Raw genomic sequence first — 26,598 nt, forward strand, 5'->3', positions numbered from 1 at the left:
CCCCAATCATAGGCTTTTAAAATGTTCACAATAATTAATATAAAACAAAAGGTTTTTTTTAAAAAAAGATAAGCCCTGTCAAAATCAACACAAAAACCAAAGACTTAAACATAGGCTTAGTACATACTTACGCAATGATCAGAACAATATATAACAACATTCTATCCAACAATCAGCTACATTTAAGCCTAAAAAACGATGATACTCTTCACCTCTTTCCTAAATAACATTAGAGAGAGTATAAATTTTGGGGCCCAGAACATTTGCTAGGATGGGGCAGCTCCCAAATGGCCTTTTTCTATTATCTATGATTCTATTATATATCTATGATTTCTATTATTCTCAAGGGGAGAAAATCACAAACACACCTTCCTGATAAAGGGACATAAAATGGGCAAAATCTAGGTTAAGGAAGATTATCTTGTAGAGGATATTCTTTGTAATTTCAAAAGTTTGCATTTAATAATCCTTCACTCTCTCCCCATGAGTACATAGGCTTCCTCACTCCACTTTCCTTAATAGTGGCACTGACAGATAGAGGCTACATTGAAGGGGTTTTCATTGAGTAAGGGGCAGAACATGCTCTGAGGATTACCCACACAGTCCATATCAACATCAATGCAGCTGGAGATCCCTTCAGCTTCCTGGTGGCTGCTGGCAGAAAAGTTGTCTCTTGCCTCAGTGGTCAGTGGTCAGTGCAGAAGTCTCATAGGAGCCACTATATCACCTCAATCTATTGCTCTCCTTCCCTCAGCAGTAATCAGGCAGCCTTCTCTAAACTCATGCAAAAGATGTTTGTATCCTAACAATAAAATAAATACATAGGTGCATGTTTTGAACTCATTAAAACATTTTGTGTGTTTTAGCCTTTTAATTATCCTTTGCTAAATAAAAGGTCTGTGTTTTGGGGAAGTGGATGGAAACCTTTTAGAACTTAATGATGACCTTCTAGTGACAACTATTTTTCTGTTGCATGTCAATGCTCTTCTGATCATATAAAATGTATATTCCTTGAAAAGAATTGTTCATGATTTCTGGAGTTTAGGAATTCAGTTTTTTGTTCTCCATTTTTCCATTCCAGTTCTCTAGTAATTTTCAGAGACTACAGTTCTGCCATATTCTCCGCTGGTGTTCCCTTTGATTAAAGTTTCTGTTCTTTTATTTTCTCCTTCCTTACCCTAAGAAGCTCTCTCCTTCAACTAATAATGGATAGTTAGTGCCTTGTTTCTCTTCTGAGAAAATATATAAATATGAATAAGACATTCTGACTCCTTATTCATTACTTTCCCATTTATTTCTCCTTCCAATAGTCCTACAAACTCTAGCCTTTCTTTTTAAATTCTGACATACCTAAAAAAAATAACTGTTTTGCAGGATTTCTAACAAGTCTCAGTTCATGTCATAGTATATTATGAGGGAATCTCCTACATTAGATTTCAAGTCACCCCCGGCAGCAGAGAGGAGCTCTTCTAAATTATTCTGAGAAAGCAGTTGAAGTTAGTAAAAAAAAAAAAAAAACTTTAATTTTTGTACATTATTTCTGCAGACTGTACCCATTAAGTTTTTATTTGTGCTTAATTGGGCTGCTTGTGGGTTTTAAAAAAGTATATTTGGCAATGCTTAAACTTGTTTTATTGTTCTCAGTTTGATTGCTTAGCAATGAATTGCATGGATTCTGTCTAGAGAGATGTTAATGTGTAACTCTATCAAATTATTTGCATCCTTGGAATAGCTACAAATGCAACAAGAGTAGATCTGTACTATCTAATCCCTCCAGGAATCTCCTGCAGTTTCTTAGAGTCTGCAACAGATTTCCTACTTAGGCAGTAAACTATTAGCTCTAAAACCTTCAACTCAATTGGCATTGTTCTAATTCTGATGAAAAAATTGGAGCATGATCTCCAAATATCAGACTGCCATATTTGATCCCAATTTATAAACAAAACTGAAGATACTGAAACAGTTCAGCAACTGTCATGAATGCCATGAAAGCCTGACTTATGTGGAACAAGGTGGTTGAATATTGAAATCAGATCCATAGAATGTTAGCAACATCTAGACTATTTTTCTAAGTATTAATATCTCAATTTTTCATTTAGATAAATTACGGTAGTTTGCTATTTCATTGTATATGATAGTTTTCACATGCAGTATAGTATGAAATAAATGCATTATTTAAAAACATAGTATTTTAGTACTTAGCAAGAACTATCAATTTTTGAGACCTTTAGATGCTGTTTAGTAATAAATTGACATGCTTTTCCATTACTGAACATGTAGGGGCACTGCAACACTGTAATAAAAAAGTGTTGAGACGAATTAGTAAAAACTCTAAAAGTATGTTGCAGAAATTATACTTCGTTAAACAGATTCTGCCTCTGAAAAAATTATGTATATCCCTTGCAAATTTTAGGATTTAAATATTGTATTTAAACTATTATTAGGGAGATTGGTATGGAAAAATAATCTTATTAAACTAATGCTAATTTTTCTATTTTCTTTCTATTCTATTTGACCTAAACTGATTTGATAAGAAATATATAAATCTTAATTAACATATTCTAGAATCAATGAGTATGATAATTAGTATTTGTATGTATCTACTCAGATACATCTAGTTAAAGATCTAGTTAAATCTAATAATCCAATGTATTTAAAAAATCCAAATGAACAAACAGAAAAAATTAATTTTTTGGTATTTGTTTCTTAATACTCTTTTCTCTATTTCTTTCACAGATATACTGAGAAAAGAAAAACTGTTAATATTTCTTTTTCCTCTCCAGCAGTGACCAGTGAAAGTTTATTACTTTTTATAAAGTATTGACTATGATTGCTTAGCAGTCTTTGAGGACTGGTGGGCATTTAGATATTAGAATTAGCATACTAACTTGACTGGATTTATATATTGCTTCAAATGCAGTAATGCAGAACATAATACAGCATATAATGAAAAATGTTATGTATAGAAGTCAGGATTGTAGAATACAGGCTACATTTATTGTAAATAGTTAAGATGTAAGGAAAAAATGGCCATAGGAGCTATCCTATAACCATTAAAATACAACTACATTTTAAGGAAAAATAATTACATTGAGATAGGAAAAATTATCAACTAATATACATACTTCAGTGCAAGTGTATAGATGTATACATTGGTCGAAACAAGTTTTCTCTGAATTAATATATAGGTATTCCTCGATTTACAACAATTCAAAGTTACAGTGGAACTGAAAAAAGCGATTTATGACCGTTTTTCACAGTTAGAACCTTTGCAGCACCCCCATGATCATATGATCAAAATTCAGATGCTTGGCAACTGGTTCAGCGTCCCAGGATTATGTGATCTCCTTTTGTGAACTTTTGACAAGCAAAGTCAATGGGGAAGCCAGATTCACTGAATAACTGTGTGACTAACTTAATGACTGCAGTAATTTACTTAGCTCGGTCGCAAGAAATGTTGTAAAACGGGGCAAAACTCACTTATCAAATTTCTCATTTAACAATATAAATTTTTGGTTCACTTGTGGTCCTAAGTCAAAGATTATCTGTATATATGTAATGTACAGATATGTAGTGTACACATATTTCCTGGACTCTAGGGTCTTCATAATTCACTAGTTTTATAACTCAAACACTGAAATCATATGCATTGCTGGATCTAACTTTATCCTAGTCTAGTATCATTAATACTGGCAAGATAAATCTGGAAAGCTCCCGAACAAGGGATGATGATGATGATAATGATAATGAAGATGATGATGATCATTGCCTTCTGCTTCAGTGGGTGCCATAATTTTTTATCATTCATGACTAGCAATACAAATTATAGAAACGTGTACAATACTGATGATAATACTGTTTGTAAGATATTTGAATACTTAACATAAACATGTTTTTATCATGGTTGGAATATCAGGTAATCAAAGAATTGAGCAAGTATATACAGTATGATTTGAAAAACAAAACTAACATTTCCTGAAGCATACATTGAAAATACTTTTTTTTTTCTTGTTGGCTTTGAAATCATTTCGGGAGGGGAAATAAATAAACAGAAGAATGTGATTGATGCTGAAATAGAAAACTTTAGCTATGAGAAATAATGTATGGTAATTTATAAATACTGCTTTCATCATAGCCTCTGAAGATCCCAATGTTAATTTATAAATAGACAACTTTTATAGGAAATTTATGCCTTTTTTGGAAATAGGCCGAATATGTAAATGATCGGAATGGCAATTGGCATATCATTAGTACATCAGAAGTAAGCTGTGGAAAATGTGAAGAACTGATTCATGCATATTAACAAAAGTACTTTAGAATTTAGGCTTTTCATTCAGCGCCTGTACCCCTTCTTGAGTTTCATTCTTCCCCGTGGATTGCCCCCCTTCTTTAACTATCTGTACTGGCCCTTTTCTTTTCCCCCCCAAACCTCCCCCATCTCTGTTCAATGGATAATCTGTAAAGTTCATGCTGCCACTGCTGCTTTGAGTGGGAGCGTTGTTTTGCCCATTTCGTACCAGCTTTGTTACTGTGCAGTATTTTTCGGCTGTTTTTGCTCATTATCATACAGCTGGTATTTAGAAGAGTGAAGCAGGCAGAAGCTGCACTGTCTGCAAGTATAAGAAGTTCTTTTGCATTTGGGAAACTGGCAGATGGGGCATGTGTTTTAAACGGATTTTGCTGATAGCAGACTACATTAAAAATCATTCTGAGAAAGACTAAGGTCAGCCTATGAATTCAGAGCTTGAGAGGTATTCAGCTTTTGGAAACCCTTTTTAGAATATAAATTAACGGACGAAAGTGGAAAATGCACAACTGTCTACTTAATTTTCCCATTTGATAATATGACTTGTTCATTATCTATTAGCCTTTATTATCTCACTGACAAGCAAAACATACATATTTTAATAGAGAAATGATAGTTATAAATTTTGGAAATAATCATAAGACAATTGTAAAATATACCTTTGCACATAAAAGGACCTAGGTAGTAGAACCCAAAGTGTTCAGTTTCAGAATTTCAGAGGACAACAGAGCTACTACTGATAAACAAATAGCACTGAACCAAAAATCTTACACAAATCAACATTTTCCTATTTTGAGGAAGTAGTTTCTACTTGAAGGTAGATTTTATTTAATATTAAACTGATCAAATTTAAATAAACTGCTTGCATAAATATTCTAGATATTCTATTAGATGATATTCATATAATTCTATTAATAGCTGCAATTAGCAGACATCCTTTAGAAACATTTTTGTCCTAAAACTCCAAAATCATAAGTAATGGACTTGAATTAATTATTTAATAATTTATGTCAAATCCAAAGTCTAGTATAAATGTAGTCATGCATAAATTGAAAGATTGTTACATTTGATTCATCCCATAGGAATTATAATAGCAACCTCATGAAAAAAAGAAATGCAAACTTTATATTTTAAAGTAATAAATATGAGATATAATAATAAATATGTTGACATTATAAGAATATAGAGAAATGATATAGTCAGAATTAAAATTACCAATATAAATTTCCCACATGTGATATGAATTGTTTTTTTAAAAATGCAAAAAAGTCTGGGAATTTATAAATAGAGCAGATCCAGAAATCTTGATCAACTAAGTCAAAATGCCTTTCTTTTGTCTTTTTCCTGAAAAGAAAATTCAACATGCACATGATCCCATTGCAGCAAATCAGATATAAATTTATCTTTCTAGGATAGAGATCGTAAGAAGCTATATTTTTTTGTTTACATCATCCCCAAACTACTTCATGTTATAATACACTTTTATTGTTTCTACTTGCTTGAATGCCTTTTCTCATACTATCAATTGCAGCATCTTCATGGAAATATTATTTGAACTGAGATGCAGCAGAGAATATTGTAATGATTCTATTCATATTTGAAAAGTTATTTTGGAAAGACTAGTGCTGGGTATTTTTTAATTTAGTTTTTGGGATTAGTTTTTAAAGTCATGTAAAATTCCATATTTTCTACAGAATATAATGAAGTAATGATTTTATGTACAAATCTGTTTTTACTTTGTGATATACGTGAAGCCATGGGAATATAGGAGCCTGGTGGCGCAGCAGACTAAAGCACTGTTATTAACATCAAGCTGTCTGCAATTACTGTAAGTTCAAATCTCACCAGGCTCAAGGTTGACTCAGCCTTCCATCCTTTCTAAGGTAGGTAAAATGAGGACCCAGATTGTGGGGGCAATAAGCTGACTTTGTATAAATATACAAAAGTATGAAGGCTATTGCTTAACGCATTGTAAGCTGCCCTGAGTCTCCGGAGAAGGGCGGCATATAAATCAAATTTTTTAAAAAAATGCTAAAACAATGTCTAGCCATAGTAACTGATTTTAGATTCCGAACAATAAAACTCAGATCAGATTTGTCCAGATAAAGGACATTCAGCCCTTCAGTTATTATATGAGCTGTATGCTCTCCAAGAGAATAAGACTTCCAGTTTGGAAGCTTGTTTATTTTTGTCCTAAAAATATTTGTTATTTTTAAATGAAAGGATTATTGTCTTTTCCTTTTTTTAAAAAACAATAATCTTATGACAGCATGCTAGCTGTGAGCTTATTGAAGGAATTGGAAACATCTAGCTCTAAGTTGCTTTGGCCTGCCAGCCCAAGCTATCAATCAGTGGTTTCCAAACTTTTTCAGACTATGGAACCTAAAAAAAATTCACAGAAACCCTTATCAAGAGATAAAGCTGTAAGGATAGAAAAATTGCTGTATTTGAAAGCTTTTTTTTTTTTCCTTTCATCTCTCAAAGAAGTACGTAACTGAACTGAATTGAAAAACTGCTACAGATTGTCAAATGACAATCTCTACCATTACCTCAATTTGCTGTTATTGCCGTCATTTTTGAAGGAATATTGTTAATGATCATAATTTACTAGTGCGGATTAGTTTAAGAAACTATTAAATATAAATTTATCTGCCAAAATATTCACTAGGGATGTTTTTAGTCAAATATCTAATTCTCTAAAACTTTTCGTTTTCCCATTTCCAGGCTAATCTGCCCCTTTTCTTTAAAAAGTGGATAATCAAAAATAGCAAGAATGGAGAAAATCAAAGCCAAATGGCATAATTTAATATAATTTAAGTCTTTTTTTATTATTAAAAGATTTTGGTCTTGCAGATTGTTTCATCCTTATTTATTTATAATAAAGTATATTCTGTTTGTATCATAGACTCCATACATAAAACAATAAATACAGCATTATTATACATTATAAGTAGTAAAAGAAGGGCAACATAAGAAATGCAATCAATAGTGCTGTATCTTATTCACACCATATACAGATAGTCCTCAATTTAAGACCATTCATTTAATGACAGTTCAAATTTACGATGGTGTGGAAAAAAGTAATTTATAACCCATCCTGTAAGTTACAACTGTCACAATATCTCCACAGTCATATGATTTTGACTTGGTTGCTTGGAAACCAGCTTGCATATAGGACGGTTGCAACTCTTGCAGTCCCAGGATCGTGATTTATGGCCTTCCCAGCTGGCTTCCAACAAGTAAAGTCAATGGGGAAAGCCAGATTCGTTTAACAACTATGGTATATATTTGCTTAAGATCTGCATAATTTGGTTGATGCATTACAGTGATCTGCTTAATAACCGTGGGGAAAATGGATGTAATATTGAGTCTGGTCACATGATGACTTAAAGACTGTATTGCTTAGCAACTGGAATTCCCAAAACTATCCATATTATTCCCCAAAGGCCCTGGGACAGTTAGATATTAGCTGTCTTATGAAATTAGAAAGGAAGGAGACACTTCTCCTTTGGGAGAACCATGACCTGGATGACTGTGACTCTCCATAGACATCAGGTTGGAATCCTTACGCAGCTACAAGAGTCCTATGTCCAGTCCCCTGTGAATTCCATTGACCCTTATCTAGTGGCAATTTGCCTTGACCATTAGTGGATTGTATTCTTGGGCATAGGTAGCATGTAATAAATGGTTACCCCTTTGAACTCAACTCCTGTTTTTAGTTACTTGTGTCTGACATTCTTAATTGCAAGTTATTTCTTCATGATGAATGTGTGTGGGGACTTAATGTTTTATTATATTAATGAAGGCTTTTGTTTAAGCATTGAGAATGATTTAGTGAATAACATCTTATCATTAAATTATCAAAAGTAATTTACGTAACAATGATCTTTCAAGATAAAAGCTTTATTAGCTTTGAACTTGTCATCTGCTACATTTGAGTACTATAGAGGTTATTCTGCCACCCACAAGAAGATTTGTTTAGATGAATTGATGGAGATTTTGCTCTTAAACAATCAAGCAAAGCAAGTTGCTGCAAAAGATCCTGACACTTAAAAAGGTTACAAAACATTTCCCCCTCCTACTCTAAAAAGACATTGAATTCAACTTAGTTGTTAAAAGGTAGTAACTGTGTGTTCTAGTCCTTCCTTAGGCATGAAAGATGCCTGGATGATTTTAGAACAGTAACACATTCTCTCAGCCCAATTCATCTCACAGTATTCTTGGGGAAAAATTGGTAAAGGAAGGAAGGTATGTTTGCTGCCTTGAGTTATTTATAAAAAATAATTAAACGGTGGGATAAAAAAAATCTCAACACCCCCAAACCTTATCGCCAGGGAAAATACCTTTTATATAAAAAAAGTGAAAGTGAAATGCTTGTGAATCAAGGTCTCTTCACGACTAAGTATTTTATCAGGATAAAAAGAGGCTTGTTTTCTTGCCATGGGCAAATCTCTGAGAATACAGATTTAAAAGCCCCCACTTTATAAATCATGGATAGAAATTGTTCAAATAAATTTTCCCTTGAAAATTTTCTGCTCTTGCAACATAGAAAAATAATTGATTTGATTTGGATAAATGTGTTCACTTACCTTTTCAGTTGAAGCCTTGGTCTGTATGAACTTTTATAACACCCTGAATGACAATAAGTTAAAAAAAAAACTTAAAAGAACTTGCTAAAACTGTATTCTAGAGATTTCTTATTTTTGTAATTACTTCAGAGGGATCACAGCTTGGATAAGGTAATATATATTAAAGTAGGATTTTGTTTTCATTTTTAAGAAAAATATTGTCAATGGGCATATATGAAACAGAACATAATTTTTCTCCTTAATCTTTCTTGGATTTTCAGTATTTTTTGATCAAAAGGTGATCTGTAATAAGACATAGCCTAGCTATATATTATGCAGACATACATCTACAACTGTATGATAATGCAATACCATTTTGGTTTAGTGGTTAAGGCACCACGCTAGAAAGTGGGAGACTCTGAATTCAAGTCCTTCCTTAGCCATGAAAGCTCAAGTATACCATCTATTTCCTTAAAAGACACAGAATAAAACCTTCCCAGCTAATGAAGCAAAAAATAAATATTTTTACTTTGACTGGAACAGCTTAATCAAAATAAATCTATCACCATTTTTGAGAACCCTTTTCACCAGATTGCTTTGGATTCTGTGATTTGAGTAATCCAAGAAAAGGTTCATCTGAAAAAGGGCTATTTGTCACCTATATGTGGATGAGGTAACCATATATAAATAATTATATTTCACTGCTCTATTACAGCAATGTAATCTCTAATATGGAAACTTGGACAAGCTTTTAAGTTTTTGTTCTTACCCCTATAATAATAAAGTAGCATTCCTTAAATTCTGGTATCTTATTTTTTATTTGGTATATCTCAGAGGACTGATAGCCCCAAACGCAGAGCCCACCAGATCCTTAGGAAAAACCCTAAGCTCTTGCTGAAATCCTCCAGGTTCATTACTGCCTGGGGCAGACCTATTTAATGGTTCTACCTAATTTTAAGGGTGGAGTAGCTGCAGTACCATTAAAGACTAATCCGATTATGACAGAGGAGTAATAGTAACATCTTTACCTTCAAATCATGTTGCAATGCCCCAAGACAAAAAACAGATCATATGTTTCCTTTAGGATAGTTCAAAATCTCAAATGTTTTTCGATCAGTATCATAATTGATAGAATAGATCTGTGTTCTGTGTTATCCAGAAACATGTTAAAATCCTCAAGGACTATCAAATTTAGGGATTCCACTGCCAACTTGTAGATAGAATCATCTTTTGCATCAAGGTCTCACATCCAGTTTAAATGCATTACAGAACCTCTGAAAGCCATCAAGGTTTCCCAAATGACAACCACTACCTCATTTTCCTTGCTCTGGAGTCCAAGCTGATATCACATAGGAAATCCAGACAGGCACAATTTTGAAAGAGAAACACTGACCCTCTGGGTCTACCCAGGTCTCATTTATATATGGAGGGTAGGCTGCTTTTTTCATGATAAGGACGGTCTTATTGTAATCGTTCTGGTCTTTAATAGCAACAACCCAAGAACAAGCACTATCAATAAAGGGCATAAAACTATAGGCATAGCCGCCTTTTCCCCCAACATTCATCCATTAATTGGGTGAACAGCAGATAAAATAAATGTTCCTTTTTTTAACCAAAATAAACGAGATGACAACTATATATTCATTTTACATTTCATTTTAAGGCCTCATTTTAAGTAATTTTCCTTCTATATAATACTATATAGTACAGCTCTGAATCTGTCTGCCTGCCTGCCTGTCTTTCTAAACCACCATGGCAGTTTTAAGACATTCAGATGATAGTCTATAATATGCTTTCAAAATTATCAACTATACGAACATAAATGAAGCAACTATTTTATTATAGGATACTAGTAATGAAAAAATTATAGAGTGGAACTCAATATTGGTTCCTCAATTTTGAATATTGGCTTCCTTATAAGTTTTTTTCCTCTTTCTCCTCATAATAAGGATATAATTTTCATAATTAATATTTTAGCCTTTACATTTGCTAACTTTAAATTTTAAAAATTGTTCTTGTAACTATTTAAAATAATTGTGCATGAGTAAATAATCTGCACTTACTTAGGTTGCAGCTTGAGGGAGCTGATTGCTTTCTCTAACAGCTCAGAGTATTCTTGATTCCTTCATCCTCACTTGATTCCTGCTTATGCCTGATTTATTATTATTACTGGAAAGTTGTTAAATTGTTAAATAAGTATTTGTTTTTGACAGACTTAATCTTGGCACCTCAATTCTTTTTGTAAATTATGGATATAAGACTTTCATTTCTTCCCCCCTTACTATTGAGACAACAGCCTAGTTTCCTGAAAATTTTAATGTTATTGCCTTATTTAATACCAGCTTTTCCCTGAATATTTACCTATTTTGGAGAATTTGTCATAATAAAGTGAAACACAGGAGTCCATTAAACTATGCTACATAACTGTTTTGAAGAGAATAAAGGTATATCTGAAAAAAATGATTAAAATAGTATTAATTTCTTCCTTCCTCTAGAATTTTGTTTTGCATGCCAACAAGATACAAAATATATCTAATAACTGTATCAAGAATAATTGGAGAGACGTGGTATAATAACTCTGATTGACTATTTTATGGTATATTATTAGTACAAGCTAAATTTATTTATTTTATTATTATATTTAATTTATCAGATTTTTATCTATCTTTATTACTTTATAAGTAACTCAAGATGATAAGCATACATAATATTCCTTCTATTTGTACTGTAGTAGTAACTGTAAGAGGTGGGGTGGGCTCAGAGAGAGTGGCTGCCATTAAGTCACCAAGCTGGCTTTCATGCTTAAGAATGGACTAGAATTCACTGTCTCTGATTTCTAGGCTAGCACATTAACCACTACACCAAACTGGTTCTGCTAATTGTGAATTATCCATGTATGTGTGTGAGTATGTATGTATGTATGTATGTATGTATGTATGTATGTATGAATGAATGAATGAATGAATGAATGAATGTATACAGTATACAATATATACTGTATTGATGCCCATGCTTATCCTGGGGTACATATATGTACTCTCCTATTCTAAACTGTTCCTACAATGAAATAATATGGATACAAGTTTTTCATTCTCTAATATTACTGGAAAATCAAATTTTCATCAGAAAATTTATCAGGGTTTTGAATTACAAAGGTTCTACATAAGCTGGCTTCCTATTCTATACTTAATTTCCAATATTCAGAGGTAATGTGGATGGAAGGGGTGATGTGACTGACCAGGGAAGAAAAGCAAACAAGATCCCACTATCTGTCGTCATGAGATTGTAATTAGATGAGAATAAACATGCAATACTTGTATGCCTTATTGGTTACTGCGATGTATATAAATAACCTTTCTCTATATAGAATTTTGAAAGTCAGTCTGGTGTAGTTGTTAAGGCATCAATGTAGAAACCAGGAGACTATGAGTTCTAGCCCTGCATTAGGCACAAAGCCAGATGGGTAAACTTGGGCCGGTCACCTTATCTTAGCTCTAGGAAGGAGGCAATGGTAAACCACTTCTGAAAAACCTTGCAAGAGAACTATAGGCAGTCTAAGAATTAGACACAACTGAACAGAAGAAAAAAATACAGAATTATATCTTATGTTTCATAATATGGCAAGAACGGTACTGTTTCAGGACTGTATGCTAAGCAATAGCATAAAAATCAAGCATATAGCAATCATTAAATGGTTTAAATATCTTTTAGTCTCTGCAGCATCATTGTTGTCTAATACAGGTAATCCTCAATTTAGGACCACATTTGAGCCAAAATTTCTGTTACTAAGAGAGACAGTTAAGTGAGTTTTGCCCCACTTTATGACTTTTCTTGCCATGGTGGTTAAGTGAATCACTGCTGTTATTAAGTTAGTAACACAGTTGTTAAGCAAAGTCCCCATTTACTTTGTTTGCAGGAAAGTCTCAAAAGGTGTTCACATGACCCTGGGACACTGTAACTGTCATAAATATAAGTCAGTTGCCAAACATCTGAATTTTGATCACATTATTGTTGGGTGCTGTAACGGTCATAAATGGGAAACCAGTCATAAGTCACTTATTTCAGTGCCATTGTAAGTTTGAATGGTCCCTAACCAACTGTTGTAAGTCAATGACTTACGTATATAATATGTATAATTCTTACATTGCCTATGATTGGAATCAGCAGAACGATGCAAATGTATCACAACAATCATGGTGTGTGGAGTTGCTTACTAATAGATAATAAGTTAAAAACTCACATATTCTATGCACACTTAAAAAACAACAACCAAGAACCCTTTTTAGCATAACAAATTACTTGAAGGGAATTTTATTCAAGTAAATAATAGACTGTAGACAAATTAAGTAGCATTTTAAAAAATTAAAAGCATTTTATTAATATCTTATACTAAAGTATGAGGGAGGCAAAGTACAGTGTTAATGGCAAGGATGCCATCTGGAGAAACTATGAACATATCTTCCACACAAGTGCCATACCGCAGTTATTAACAGTAGAGAAAGCATCATGTTCAGAACATGTGATAGTTCTACTTGATTTAGCAAACTTCTGCTGATCGTTTTATGTTTGTCATCCAGAACATACTGAATAATGTACTGCTTTTATCTCCCTGCAGTATAAATTATTCTCCTTTTATAGATGTTGAACTGCTGTGTTTTGATAAATCTGGTTAGCTGTTCATAGCAATGACCATGACTTTGTCCATGATTGCTTAGAGTGTTATCTGAAGAAGTGATGATGGTTTATTCCTCTTAAAATCAACATAAGAAATCAAGAATTGTGTCTTGCTCTGAGTTGATACATATTTTAAAAAACAACTTGGTTCCTTTTCTTCCTGTTGTTAGTGAGCTGTACTTACTAATAGTAGGAACTAATCAAAGGGAACAGGGCACTGGTAGTTTCCTGATAGGATATGCAAGCCTTCCCTTTGAATGTCCCTCCTTAATAGGCTACTAATGGTATCTAATGGTGAAAGAGAAATTGGTCACATGACTCCTGAGATATTGATTGTTAAGATTTCTAAGTAAATTTCATTTTTTCATTTTTAATTTCATACTTTATGAATAAAGGCTACAATTAATATATCTTAAAAGAAGGGATACAGATTTAAAAAACACTTCAAAAAAAAAGTGCAATGGAAGCAAGTTACCATGGAAAGTCATGGAATAAATATTTTTCATTTTAGTTTTAACCAAAAAGCAATTAGAAAACATTTTCAGCGTGCCACATTTAAGGTGAATTAGATGATCTCATTGTGGAATTGCAGCTTAATATTTGTAGCTTCCTGGTAGATGATGCTTAATAAGATTGGACTGAATGTTAAATATTCCAATGTCATGAGCTTTTTTTCTCAAATAAATGAGATTGCCAAAAGGAATGCTTATCTCAGATGATTATACAATTAACTGTACTTTATGGAGCATTTTCTGTATCCATTAGGTTTGGCTTAAAGGTGCAGACAGCTTGCCTGAGGGCCACAGTACACTTGTAATGAGAGAAAATTAACTTGTTTGCTGCAGCTGGCAATTTAGAATTAGCCAGCACTATTCTGCTTGCCTAAAACGAGGGAGATAAATTATTGGCCTCGGAACGATAGAGTTTCCGTGTTTCCCCAGTCCCAGTGGCCAATGTGAGCAAAGCATGGGGCTGCTTTAATTTCCTGCCGAAGTCCTTCCCATGCTCTATGCTCACAGGCTCCTTGGAACGGAGCACCATGTAATTGATGTGCAGTCTGCATTGCTGAAACTTGGACTGCACCATTCTCAGCGTGAGGGAAGATGTAATCCGATCTCTCTGCGCCGCTGAGGGGGGAATCCGTTCAGTCAAGGCTTTGACTGGGCAAAGCCTCCTCCAATAATCTTCCCTCCCGATCTCATTATTTCCCCCCCAAGTTCTTCTTCGACAAGCCCCTGCGTATGTATGTATGTGTGCCGGGCGAAGCTGTTGGATCGCGAGCTTCCTTCTCGTTCGCAGCGGAGTTTGGCTGCTGGTTGTGTTGCCCAGTCTTCCTTTTCTGACGTGCCCGAGCATGTCCACATTAGAGTCTGTGACATATCTACCTGAAAAAGGTTTATATTGTCAACGACTACCAAGCAGCCGGATACTTGGGGGCACAGAATCTCTAAAGGGGAAAAATACCGACAACATGGGCTTCTACGGCACTTTAAAGATGATTTTTTACAAAGTAAGTAACTCGCGCGCTTTCGAAAGAGGCATTATTATTCTGTATGTTCGGCAGAAGAGGAAGGGAGGAAAAATCCGTATCATTGTAGATGGCTGCAGTATCTCCGTGGTTTCCCCCCTCCTCTTAGTGGGTGGCTGGATGCTTAAAATTCTGTGTGCTGGATAAAGGCAAATAGCGAAAAGGCTCAGTGAGATGGGAAATGCTTTTATTTTAAAATCAGCATGAGAAACCAGGGAAAGATCAAATTATTTACCTTCGACTGAAATGGGTCTTCACGTTTAGCTCAGCACTTTAAGCTTTTTTAAAAAGAAGACTTTTCCCTCCGTATTCTCTTTTGCATATTGTCTTCACAAAAGTATTTTTTTATTTTATTAATGCTGCTGCCCTGGAAACAAATAATTCTATTGCTTCTATGTAAATATTTGCATCAGGGAGGAATTTTAAAGATGTGCCTGGTGCATTCCCAATAGCAGTGCAGAAAACAGGCTACAGGATCTGTTCTTTCAAATAATAATGCTAATACTAAATAATACTTTGCTATAAAATTCGAATGTTTTCATGAGTATTTATGAATTATGTTTTACATTATGTAGTAGCTCCGCATTAGATTATTCTGAAGGGAATAAACTTTATAGGATGATGCATGATAATTTATTGCGATCTTTTTTTAATACAGTGTGCATTGCAGAGCTACTGCATATTTCACAATCTAGATTAAATAGGGATTGAAAAAGTTTATAATACAAATATTGAGAAAATTAGAGTTTGATAACATTCTTTGGCAACTATAGAAACTGTTTCGAATATATCCTGTACTTCTGACACAATGAAGTTGTGTTTAAAGTGGGAGTTTATGTTATAGCTCTGACTCCCAGAATTTGCCTGAAGAAAAATATTTTTTTCTGTGAACGCCTTTTTTTATCATGCTATCCCGTAGGAAAATCAAATTAAAGATTGAAAACATTTTTCCTGAATAAACATGTTAATGTTAATATAGTGTTGGTAGATAGTAATATGAGGAATCCTTTTCCAGTGTTTCCTTATTCTGCACATGGGTAAAAATACGGTTTCTGTTATTCTGTGTCTGTGTCTTAAAGAAGAGGCATGCTTGTAAAAGCAGGTTGTTTTCTCATTTTGGTTTTTAGTTTTGTTTGGTAACATGCGGAGTTCTGCTCCATATGAGCCGGAATCATAAGATAGGTTAACTATAAGAACAGCTTCAATACTGAAAAAGTGAAATGAATATGCAGAGCAATTTACATAGAATATTGTCCAAAATGAAATGTAATACATTGGGTGAAAGCCCATAAGTACATTTTAAAGCCTTGGAAAATTTTACTGTATCTTCGTTATCATTACCAAAGCACCAGTACCAGCTCAATAATTAATGTATATCCATTTAATAGAAAAAATAAGCATAATTTGCTTTGAAGGGCAGTGTACCTTGGACATTACAAAGGCTATTTTCAAAAACCAATATGAAAATTAGTATTGGTATGTTAGCAGTTATTTAAAACATTTATTGTATTATAAAATATCTACAATAAAAAAATCCATCCATTTCTATATTCATCATTCTGCTCAAACACATGCTATTTTACTTAGGCAGTGTAGCAAGTTATGGCTGCATTGGTCAAATTTGAAAAGTTTGCATTATAAATAGATTTTAATAAACATGTTCTAAGCAATTTCATACAGTAATTAAACTGTATTTTATAAAATTCTTGCATACAGTTTTAATTTCAATTGCTTCCCTGAAAGTTTCTAAAAATCACTGAGTGTATTAACATTTAATAATTTGTTTGACTCAATATGTTGATTACTGGGTATATTTTCTGTTTAGATGTACTTTTAAAGCAAAACCTTTTTTAAAAAAATCTCTGCAAGTTGGAGTCAAATCTTCATACATTCACACTCCCCTGCCACGTTATTCTCATTAGGGAAAAAAGCACAGTTTTATTAAATCTGTCAAGAGGAGTTAGAAATGCAAGGAACATCTCACAGAAAAGGAATTGAATGTCCTTGATTGCTTTTCATAAAATGTTTCCTAAATAATTATGTAAGAACCTTTTTATATATTTATTCATTCAGTTATAGACCACCGAGTCCTCAATTCTAAACAACTTACAATTAAAAAGAAAAAGAAAAAAAAAACAATTATGAAAGAACACAGCTGATCGAAAAACTAAAACAAAACTATAGGACTTCCATAACCATCCAATTCCAAGGTCTGGGAGAATAAGCATATTTTAATCCTTTTCAGAAAGTTATTAAAGGGGCAGTGTGGATCTCATTTTAATCTCGTCATGTATTTTTATGCATTTTTTTTTCATTCTGAGCAATTTAAAAAGCTAGTACTTGTAAACCTAAGTAACCAGATTATAGAAGACAAATTATAGTGTATAAGTGTGTAGAAATAAATATAGCAAATATTCTGGAAGCCTAATAACTATGGAGTGCAAGATTGCACAGAAGGTTGTTGAACTGTTGGAATTATTTAAGTTTTATTTTTTAAATTATAAATCCTAATGGTCATTCAAAGGGACTAAAGGGTTGATAAAAAGAGCGGTTTCTTTCAAAGTAATATAAACTGTTCATTACAGTTCTACCTTAAGGTGGTAAGCTAACATCTTTTCTCTTGTCCCATTTTACAGATGAAAAGAAAGTTAGACCATGGCTCGGAGGTCCGTTCTTTCTCACTGGGAAAGAAACCCTGTAAAGTCTCAGAATATACAAGGTAATTTGGTGTAATAAACTGTCATCTGTTTTCAGATACTTTATCATATGCTGTCCAGGCACCTATTTCATGTTTATACTCAAACTAAAATTCGGTTCTCTGCAAAGGACCGAAATTAAGTGCTAACTACAGAAATATTTGAATTCTGAATTAGAAATAATGGGTTATAAGGCTTTAATAGCACTGTCTCCATGCAAAGACTCTTGTAGGTCAGAACACTTAACAGTTTATTGGGTTGTTTGGAATATAGAATTGACAATATATCTGATGCTAATCATAACATTCTTGCATGCAACAGCATGATACTTCCTGACTCATTGAATTATAACCGTACCAGAGAGTGGAGTTCCATTTATAAATTAAAGCAACATACATTCATCATGAGCCAGTCTTGTCAGTTTATCAACCCTTTAATTTCTTTTGGCCAGGAATTTCAGTATCAGTGCATTCAGTTCAGCTTTACTACTAACTGGTTGCCATAACAACTAAATACAGTTCTGCTGCATTTTGTCATGTACAAATCTGCATCACTGTACAACTTGCTTTAACAGGCTATTTATCTATTATTTAAATATAAATTATTTTCTAAATTCTTTATGAATTGAAATATATTCATTTATATGTTATTCACAATTATGTCTTCAACACTGCTAACACTAAGAAATTAAAAAAAAAATCATCTATCATACTCAGAGTTTTCTGAACTGCAAGATGAGCAGCAGATAAATTTGATAAATAAATATTTGTACGATCGCCCAGCTTACAAAAGTGTGACTCTGGACTTAAATTGAGACTGAAGTTAACATTACAAATATGAGAACTTTTTCATTCTAGCCTAATCGGTTCTAATTGTTTCTTATTGGGGGGGGGGGATTGTATAGATACTCCTATAAAACAATGCATTTTTGAAGACATTGTTACTATGAAGCAATGTTACTTTTTGGATTTGAATTATGGCAGGAATATTTGGAATTGATTTCACATTTAGTAACTTGTATCCATGAAATCAAACTCCTTGAATTTTATTAGAAAATGAAAATAATAGTAAATACAAAGGAATTCTTATTATAATCTTAAGAGAAAATTTATTTAACTATGAAAAATCAAATAATTTAATTTGTGCTGTAATGCCATCCTTATTAGACATTAGATCCTAATTTTGCTTTCAATGGGAGAATGTAATGAAAAATGATAAAGTAATGCTGTTAAACACAAAATGCTATTTTATACACTGAAGCAGTTAACTGATCCATCTAGAGTGTTTTTGACTTCTGGTCTCCCTAATTTTAGTGTCTGAAGCAGAAGTGTTTTGTTTTGTTTTTTGTAGTCCTACTTCTTGAAGTCCTTATAACTCTAAATACTTGAAAATAGAAAACCATAGCTCCATTTTTCTTTTAAATACATTTTAGTATTCCTACACAAATATTTTTCAAATATTTAGCCCTGTAGTAATTGAGTCTCAGAAGAACTGGGAAGGAAATAAGTCAGCAGCTAAGTATTCAGAAGTATGTTAGCAATAAATGCACTGATTAGAAAAACTGAGTTCAAGCTTTGAATTTCTAAGCAAAAATTATTGCTATTCAGACATTTAGTTAAGTATTTTTCATAATTTAGTCTGTTCAAAGGCAAGTCCATATGAAATACGCTTGTAATCAACAACATACCATAGAGGTTAAAATTATTTTAAAACTTGAATATTTTCCTAGCTCTACTTTTTAATACAGGTAGTCTTCAACTTACAACAGTTCATTTAGTGACTGTTTAAAGTTACAACGGGACTGAAAAATGTGACTTATGACCGTTTTTCACAGTTGCAACCTTTGCAGCCTCCCCATGATCATATGATCAAAATTCAGATACTCGGCAACTGGTTCATATTTATGCTGTGTCTCAGGGTCATGTGATCACTTTTTGCAACCTTCTGACAAGCAAAGTCAATGGGAAAGCCAGATTCCCTTAACAACTGAGTTACTAACTTATCAACTGCAATGATTCAATTAACAAAAGACCTTTCTTGTCTTTCTGAGACAAGAAAGGTCATAAAATGGGACAAAACTCACTTAATAAATGTGTCACTTAACATAAATTTTGGCCTCAATTGTGGTCATAAGTCGAGGACGACCTGTACTTTTAACTTGGAAGATGATTTAAATTTTATTTTTAGTTTTGATTAATATTTATATAAATATAATTCTAAAATTATATTTTCTGGACAATCCAGAACAGATCTGGATAGCTATAAAGGGGAGAAGGAAAAAGAGAAAGTTGAATTAGTCAGTATCCAGTTACATAATGATATGGTCAACTGACGACCACAGTACCACTTGCGCATTAATTATTCACAAGTAAAGGTGCAAAATAATATTTGTGCATTATGCTTCTACTTTCAATAGTATTGCCAGCCCTCTATGTCTTTCCAAGCATACTATAAGCTGTAAAATACTCAACTAGGGTATTTTACTCCTTACTGTTTTCAGTGGACAGTCATCATTCCATGATAACTGGACGTACTAATTCTTCCTGACACGTTTTCAAAAGTTTTATTGGTTTATTTGCTTTTGCTTTTCAGTGTGCATCTGGAGGGGTTGTATATTTGTTTGTTTGTTTGTTTGTTTATGAAAAATCAAGTTTTCTGTATATAGTATTGCTCTCTTTAATTCCCAGTGGCTATGTTTCTGCTCTATTTTTGTTTGCATTTTTTACATGAATTCACTTGGAGGCTTTATGGCTAAGATTCAGCATATTAACTTGCAATGCCCAGATGACTATAAACTGGTACATAAACACCAGGGATTGTGAGATTTAAAGTAATTTGACTACGTAACTGAAGCTCAAAAATACTAGTGAATCAGTGTACGCCCTTTGATACATCTAAAGTAGTACTTCAAATTCCTTGTTACACCTTTTGGATAACATCCCTTCTTCAATAAATTAAGCTAAACTTGACTCACATTTTAAAAATTTTATAGGGTTTAAATACAGCATTTTTTGAAGTTTCATAGACTTATAAAATATCAAAACACTGAATTTGTAAAGGAGATGGGATTGGGTAAAGTGTGCTAATAATAATGAAATTTGCTTCAATAACTAGAATTGAAGTTGCTAAAGGAAATGTTATATTTAATAGAAATAAATATTTCTGGAATCTGGATTAATTATACTTCCTGCCATAGCACTACTGGGCTTGTGCCTTGTTCAGCAACACCAACTACATTTGGAGATCTGAGAGCAGCCAATGGTCAAGGACAGCAACGCCGTCGCATTACATCTATCCAACCGCCAACTGGGCTTCAGGAATGGCTGAAAATGTTTCAGGTAATAATAAGTTTCTTTAATTAGCTAATTAATAATTCAGAATACCTTTTTGTGAATCTATTAGAACAAATGCAGAATATTTCACTATAAAGTTACACCACTTTAGTTTTCTCTCTTTACTTTTTTGAAATAATGAAAATTAATAATCTATGTGTTGTGTGTATCCTGCTCTTTTTTTTTCTTTTTCCCAGTCTTTATTATAATAAAATAAAGGTAACATTTACAAAAGGTTTTAAAACCTTTTAAACCTGTGGGTTTTGTCCGCAAGTTGTAGCTGACTTTAAGGGACGGTGCTCATCTCCATTTCTAGGCCATTGAGCCAGTGCTGTCTAAAGATGTTTTTGTGGTCATGTGGCCAGCATGACATCACACTGCATTGGAGAGCATGTGACGAAACATAGAAACACTTATTTTCCCACCGCATTTATATACTATTGAATTGCTAGCATGGCAGAAGCTGAGGCAAGTGATGGGAACTCATTCCATCAAGAAGTGGTAGGACTTGAACCACTAGAGCACAGACCTTCTCCAGCATCTTTAAAGCCATTGAGCCACTGCGCCTCTTTGATTATCTTTATTAAATTTCAAAGTCAAACATTAAATTATAATGCAGTACACATTTAATTGGTCCTGTATGGATGCATTAAATTAATTAAGTGTGTTTAAAGACACAGTACCAAGTATAAAACAAGGTGGATGTACTTAATTACTTTGGTGGTGATGGTTGCATTATTGAAAAACTAGGTTAGACACAGATAGTCATGGAGAAAATCTATTTTAGGTGGTTGCTACGAATTAACCCTGACTTGATGGCACATAATCAAAAAAGATAAAGTTTTATAGATCTTAGTTATAAATTAAAATGAAAGATTTCTACTTTGAAATACTTCATATATTATTTTTTTTTAAAAAAACACTTAATATAGAAACCATTGTGTGTAGTATTGGTTTAAGAAAGATTAAATGCAATAACATTCATCCATAGAAATTAGCATGTTGTAATTTCAATTTTTTTAGTGTAGTTGAATATAGTTACTGCCATTGGATATTTAAAAATATCAGTTCAGCATGTAATATACCATATTAGCTATTTACTAGCATGAATCCTAAAAAACTAAAAATCAATCTTCCTTATTAGACTACGTTGAATTGTTATAAAATTAGTGAATAATAGTAACAAAATTAATACTTCTTGAATAAGCCTAATTATATAATTCCAAAATACTTTTAAAAAATATACAATCAAACAATGAACATGAATATTATTCAAGAACAAAAATGCATATTATTAAAACTGCATGCATGTTTTGATTCCCTAAATATGTTAGAAAATGTCCCATGTAGGATTTCTGCTTCCTAAAAATCTCATCCTAATGCAACTTTCTTGAAATAAATATATTTTTTAAAAAGGTGAAGTGTCACAAGGTTCTGGGTGGTATATAACAAAGCAAGAAGTACCGAAAAACATACATGTACTAGATATATCTCCAGGGTGAACAGAGCATAATGCAACCTGGGTGCTTAATTTGAGGAACTCTGAGCTCAAATGAACTAACTGACGGAGTCAGATTTGGCAAAAGTATATCTGATACTTATAAAAGTGTATAGAGAATTTCCATAATGCAAAAGAAACATAATTGTTCATCTTTCATGGACGTTAAAGAATTGGGTAATCACAAAGAGAAAGTGATTTATTGTGGCAAATTTTAAATAGGATTGTTAATTGGTAATCCTATTTTAGAGTATAGAAGGGTGAGCTGATTCAATTATTAATATGTATCTTAATTATAAGGAAATTTTAGTAATATCTTGCATATTCAGGTATTTTGACATCTAATTGTCAGCAGAATTTTCATACAGTCAAAACAAGCATATAAAATACTTAACCATCAGGGATTTAAATACCATTAAATTATTTTCTGTGTCCATATAAGAATGACCTTATTTGCAGTCAGTGAGCAAATTACGTACTCCAAAATCTCAAATGATACTTTCTGATTGTTGAATCATAATACAATATAGCAATCTATGCTTATCGGTATAATTTGCATAGTCATGTTTAAGGAAGTACATTTTAAAGACTGAATATGTGGCATTTTTCATTGCTAACTAACTACCGGAATCCATAATAGAACAGAATAAAAAAATTGCAAGGGACCTTAGCAGTCTTCTAGTCCAATCCCCTGCTCAAGCAGGAGACACTATACCATTTTGGACAAATGGCTGTCCAATCTCTTAAAAACCTCAACTTTTGGAGGCAAGCCATTTCATTGAGTTATTGTTCACACTGTCAGGAAATTGTTCCTTAGTTTTAGATTGGATTTCCCCTTGATAAATTTCCATCCATTACTTCTTGTCCTGCCTTCAGATGCTTTGGAGAATAGGATGAACCCCTCTTCTTTCTGACAGCCCCTTAGATAATGGAAGACTGCTGTCACGTCAGCCCTAGTTAGATTAGATATACCAATTCCTGCAGCCATTCTTCATACATTTTAACCTCCAGTCCCCTAATTATCTGTGTTCTTTTCTGCACTCCAGAGTGTCAGCTGCATGCTTCTCTATATACATGCAGTTCTATTAAGGACTACATGTTGAGTGCAGTTTGTCAGCCAGTTATGAATCCATCTGATTGTAATGCTGTCTAACCCACATTTAGGGGGTATTTTTCAAAAAAGTCAAAATGGTAGTCGCTTCCTTTGTTATCTGTGTTGATGTCACACAAAAATACAAACGAGTACAACTTTGATCACTTGGTTATCTGCAGATAACTGCTAAAAACTATGAATATAGAACTCCTGATTTAATCTGTTTTCTTTTTATTTAAAACTTTAAAAAATTGTATAACTGCACATCTGTTTTTGCTTACATTCTGCTAACTATAACTATTATGTTTGTGTCTTCGAGTCAATGTTGACTCTGGTGTCTATTTGGACAAGTCCCTGCAGTTTTCTTGGCAAGATTTCAGAAGTAGCTTGCCCTTGCCGCCTTCTCAGGGCTAAGAGAAACTGACTGGCCCAATGTCATTATCTGGCTTTGTGCTTAAGGTGGGACTAGAACTATGGACTCCTGGTTTCTTGCCTGCCTTATTCCTTAACCACTATACCAAACTGGTTCTCTTAAACATACCTGTTAGGTTTTAGTAATTTTAGTAATCTTTCTTAGGGTTTCAGAAAGCCTTGAAAACCTGACTCTAGTCCCAACATGGGGTTGATATTTATCACATTTAATGTCCCCTGTTTTGTATTGTGCGATTTGTTAGCAGAGTATTTCAGTCTAGGATGTCTGTTGATTTAATATATCTTGCTGGTTTTCTGTATATTAATTGTACTCCACCCTAAGTCCACTGGAGATAGCTGACCAGTGAATTTAAATGATTAAATAAAATAAGAATATTTTTCTACTTCAGGAGTTCATTATAACAGTTTCCAAATGTTATAAAGATTTTCTAAGTACAGTTTATTGAAACAATAGTATGAAAAGTAAATGCAATTTTGTATCTCTCAGAGCTGGAGTGGACCAGAGAAGTTGCTTGCCTTAGATGAATTGATTGATAGTTGTGAACCTACCCAAGTGAAACATATGATGCAAGTGATCGAACCCCAGTTTCAAAGAGATTTCATTTCCTTGCTCCCCAAAGAGGTGAGGATTCTTATTTAATATTGGGCTCTGGGTACTGTTTGACTATATAATCTATCATTTGCCACCCTTAAGCATTTCCTAACTAATTATAGTCCTCAATATTTTCAGCATAACACTGTTAATTGGTGTTAAAAAAGTCTGGAAGATGAAAACTGCTATGATTTAATAATGTAGTTCTTAGCTTAAATAAAAATGCTTATGAGACCAGTGACTTTATTTCATTGACTAACTTACTTTTTGTTATGGTCATTTTTTATTTGTAGTTTTTTTGAAGCTTTACAACTAATTTAAAATAATTTAGATTAAATACTTTCTATGTTGTTGTCATCTACCTTCCCGAAGGTTTGCATATTATCTTTCCTGGGGGGACTAGTTTCATTTTGTATGACATAATCTCTTGTAGAGTTTGTAGAATTTTCCTTGAACTAAGTAAACAGAGAACCTATTTATTTAAATATATAAATCTTTATTGCAATCTTAAACATAGACAAGTCTTATTCATTCATTTATTCAGTTTTTATGGCCACCTATTTATACATCACCCTGGTTAGCTCACACATTTTAAAACAGTAGAACAGTTAAAACAAAATTCTTACAACCATGCGGAGGAGGATGGGTAGACAATGACAAATTATTCAACCATACTAAAGGGCACTCTTTATGCCTTATCTCAGTGACTGCAAAAAGAGCCTGGTCTTCAATGCTTTCTTGAAGGCAGATAAAATTGGGTTTGGTTAGATGTTGAAGGAAATATTCCAGAGGGCATATACAATGACAGAGACACCACACTTCATGAATTGACAGTGTTTAATAGATGAGACCCAAAGCATGCTGACTTTGGATATTATCAAATGGGCAGACATAATAGGATACAACCAGTCCTGCTTCTATATCACGCAGGACATATTAGATAACAGTTAGCACCTTGAATTGAATTCACAAGCCTACTAATAACTAATACAACTTGTATACGGGTAGTCCTCAATTTACAATAATATTTGGGACCAGAATTTCAGTTCTTAACTGGGGGGTTGTTAAGTGAGATTTTATGACTCTCGCTTGCCACAAATCACCGAAGGTCTTAAGTGAATCATGCAGTCATTAAGCACTTCCCCCTTGACTTTGCTTGTCAGACACTGGCTGGGAAGGTTGCAAATGATTCTGGGATGCTTCAACCATTGTAAATATATGCCACTTGCCAAGAGCCTGAATTTTGATCATGTGACCATGGCGATGCTGCAACAGTCGTAGGTTGTGAGGACTAGTTGTTAGTCCTTTTTTTCAGTGCCGTTGTAACTGAACTGTTGCTAAACAAATGATTTTTTAGTCAAGGGCTACCTGTAATAGTGTTACAAGAGGGTACAGCTGGTGCCAACCATACTGTAACAATTGTAGTTTCTGAGTGCTGTTCAAGGATAGTCTCATGTTAAACATATTGCAATGATTTTAATGGGCGGGGACTAAGGTATGAATGATCATGAGTAGGATTTCCCAATCCAGGAAAGGGTGCAGTTGGCCCATCAGATGAATATATAAAAAGACCTTCCTAACCAAAGAGGTCATCTGCTCCTTGACCAAGAAAGAAACGCATACTGTGAGCTTGCTCTGACTAGGGAAATGCCACCCAATCCCAGAAATATGTAAATGATTCTTGCTAGAATGATCTTAAATATAGAACCCTGCTGTTATTTCTTCAAATCTTTTGCCTAAAAATTAAATGTTCTGTTTACCTAAAATCCTTTCTCATAGAAGGATGTCTACTGTGTCTTTGAAGAATATCAGTAAAGTTGTCACAGGGAATACATGTGCTAAGTATTAATTAGAAAGGAAAGATTAAGTGGACAAGTAG

The 26,598-nt window shown here is 33.4% G+C and overlaps 1 protein-coding gene across 3 annotated transcripts in view; it reads left to right on the forward strand.

Annotated features, from left to right (window-relative positions):
* FBXW7 (F-box and WD repeat domain containing 7) overlaps positions 1-26,598 on the forward strand; it is a 114,160-nt gene that overhangs the window by 66,552 nt on the left and 21,010 nt on the right. For 2 of the 3 annotated variants that reach the window (XM_034442924.2, XM_034442926.3), the window contains 3 exons: positions 17,713-17,795; positions 20,969-21,110; positions 24,615-24,749. In XM_034442924.2, the coding sequence (XP_034298815.1) occupies positions 17,713-17,795; positions 20,969-21,110; positions 24,615-24,749 (360 nt within the window). Of the gene's footprint in view, positions 1-14,557; positions 15,059-17,712; positions 17,796-20,968; positions 21,111-24,614; positions 24,750-26,598 lie in introns of those variants that run through there. The other variant, XM_034442925.2, reaches the window with a different exon arrangement.

This window comes from Pantherophis guttatus, chromosome 8, assembly GCF_059756535.1.
Source record: "Pantherophis guttatus breed Tessera chromosome 8, ASM5975653v1, whole genome shotgun sequence".
Taxonomy (NCBI): Eukaryota; Metazoa; Chordata; class Lepidosauria; order Squamata; family Colubridae; genus Pantherophis; species Pantherophis guttatus.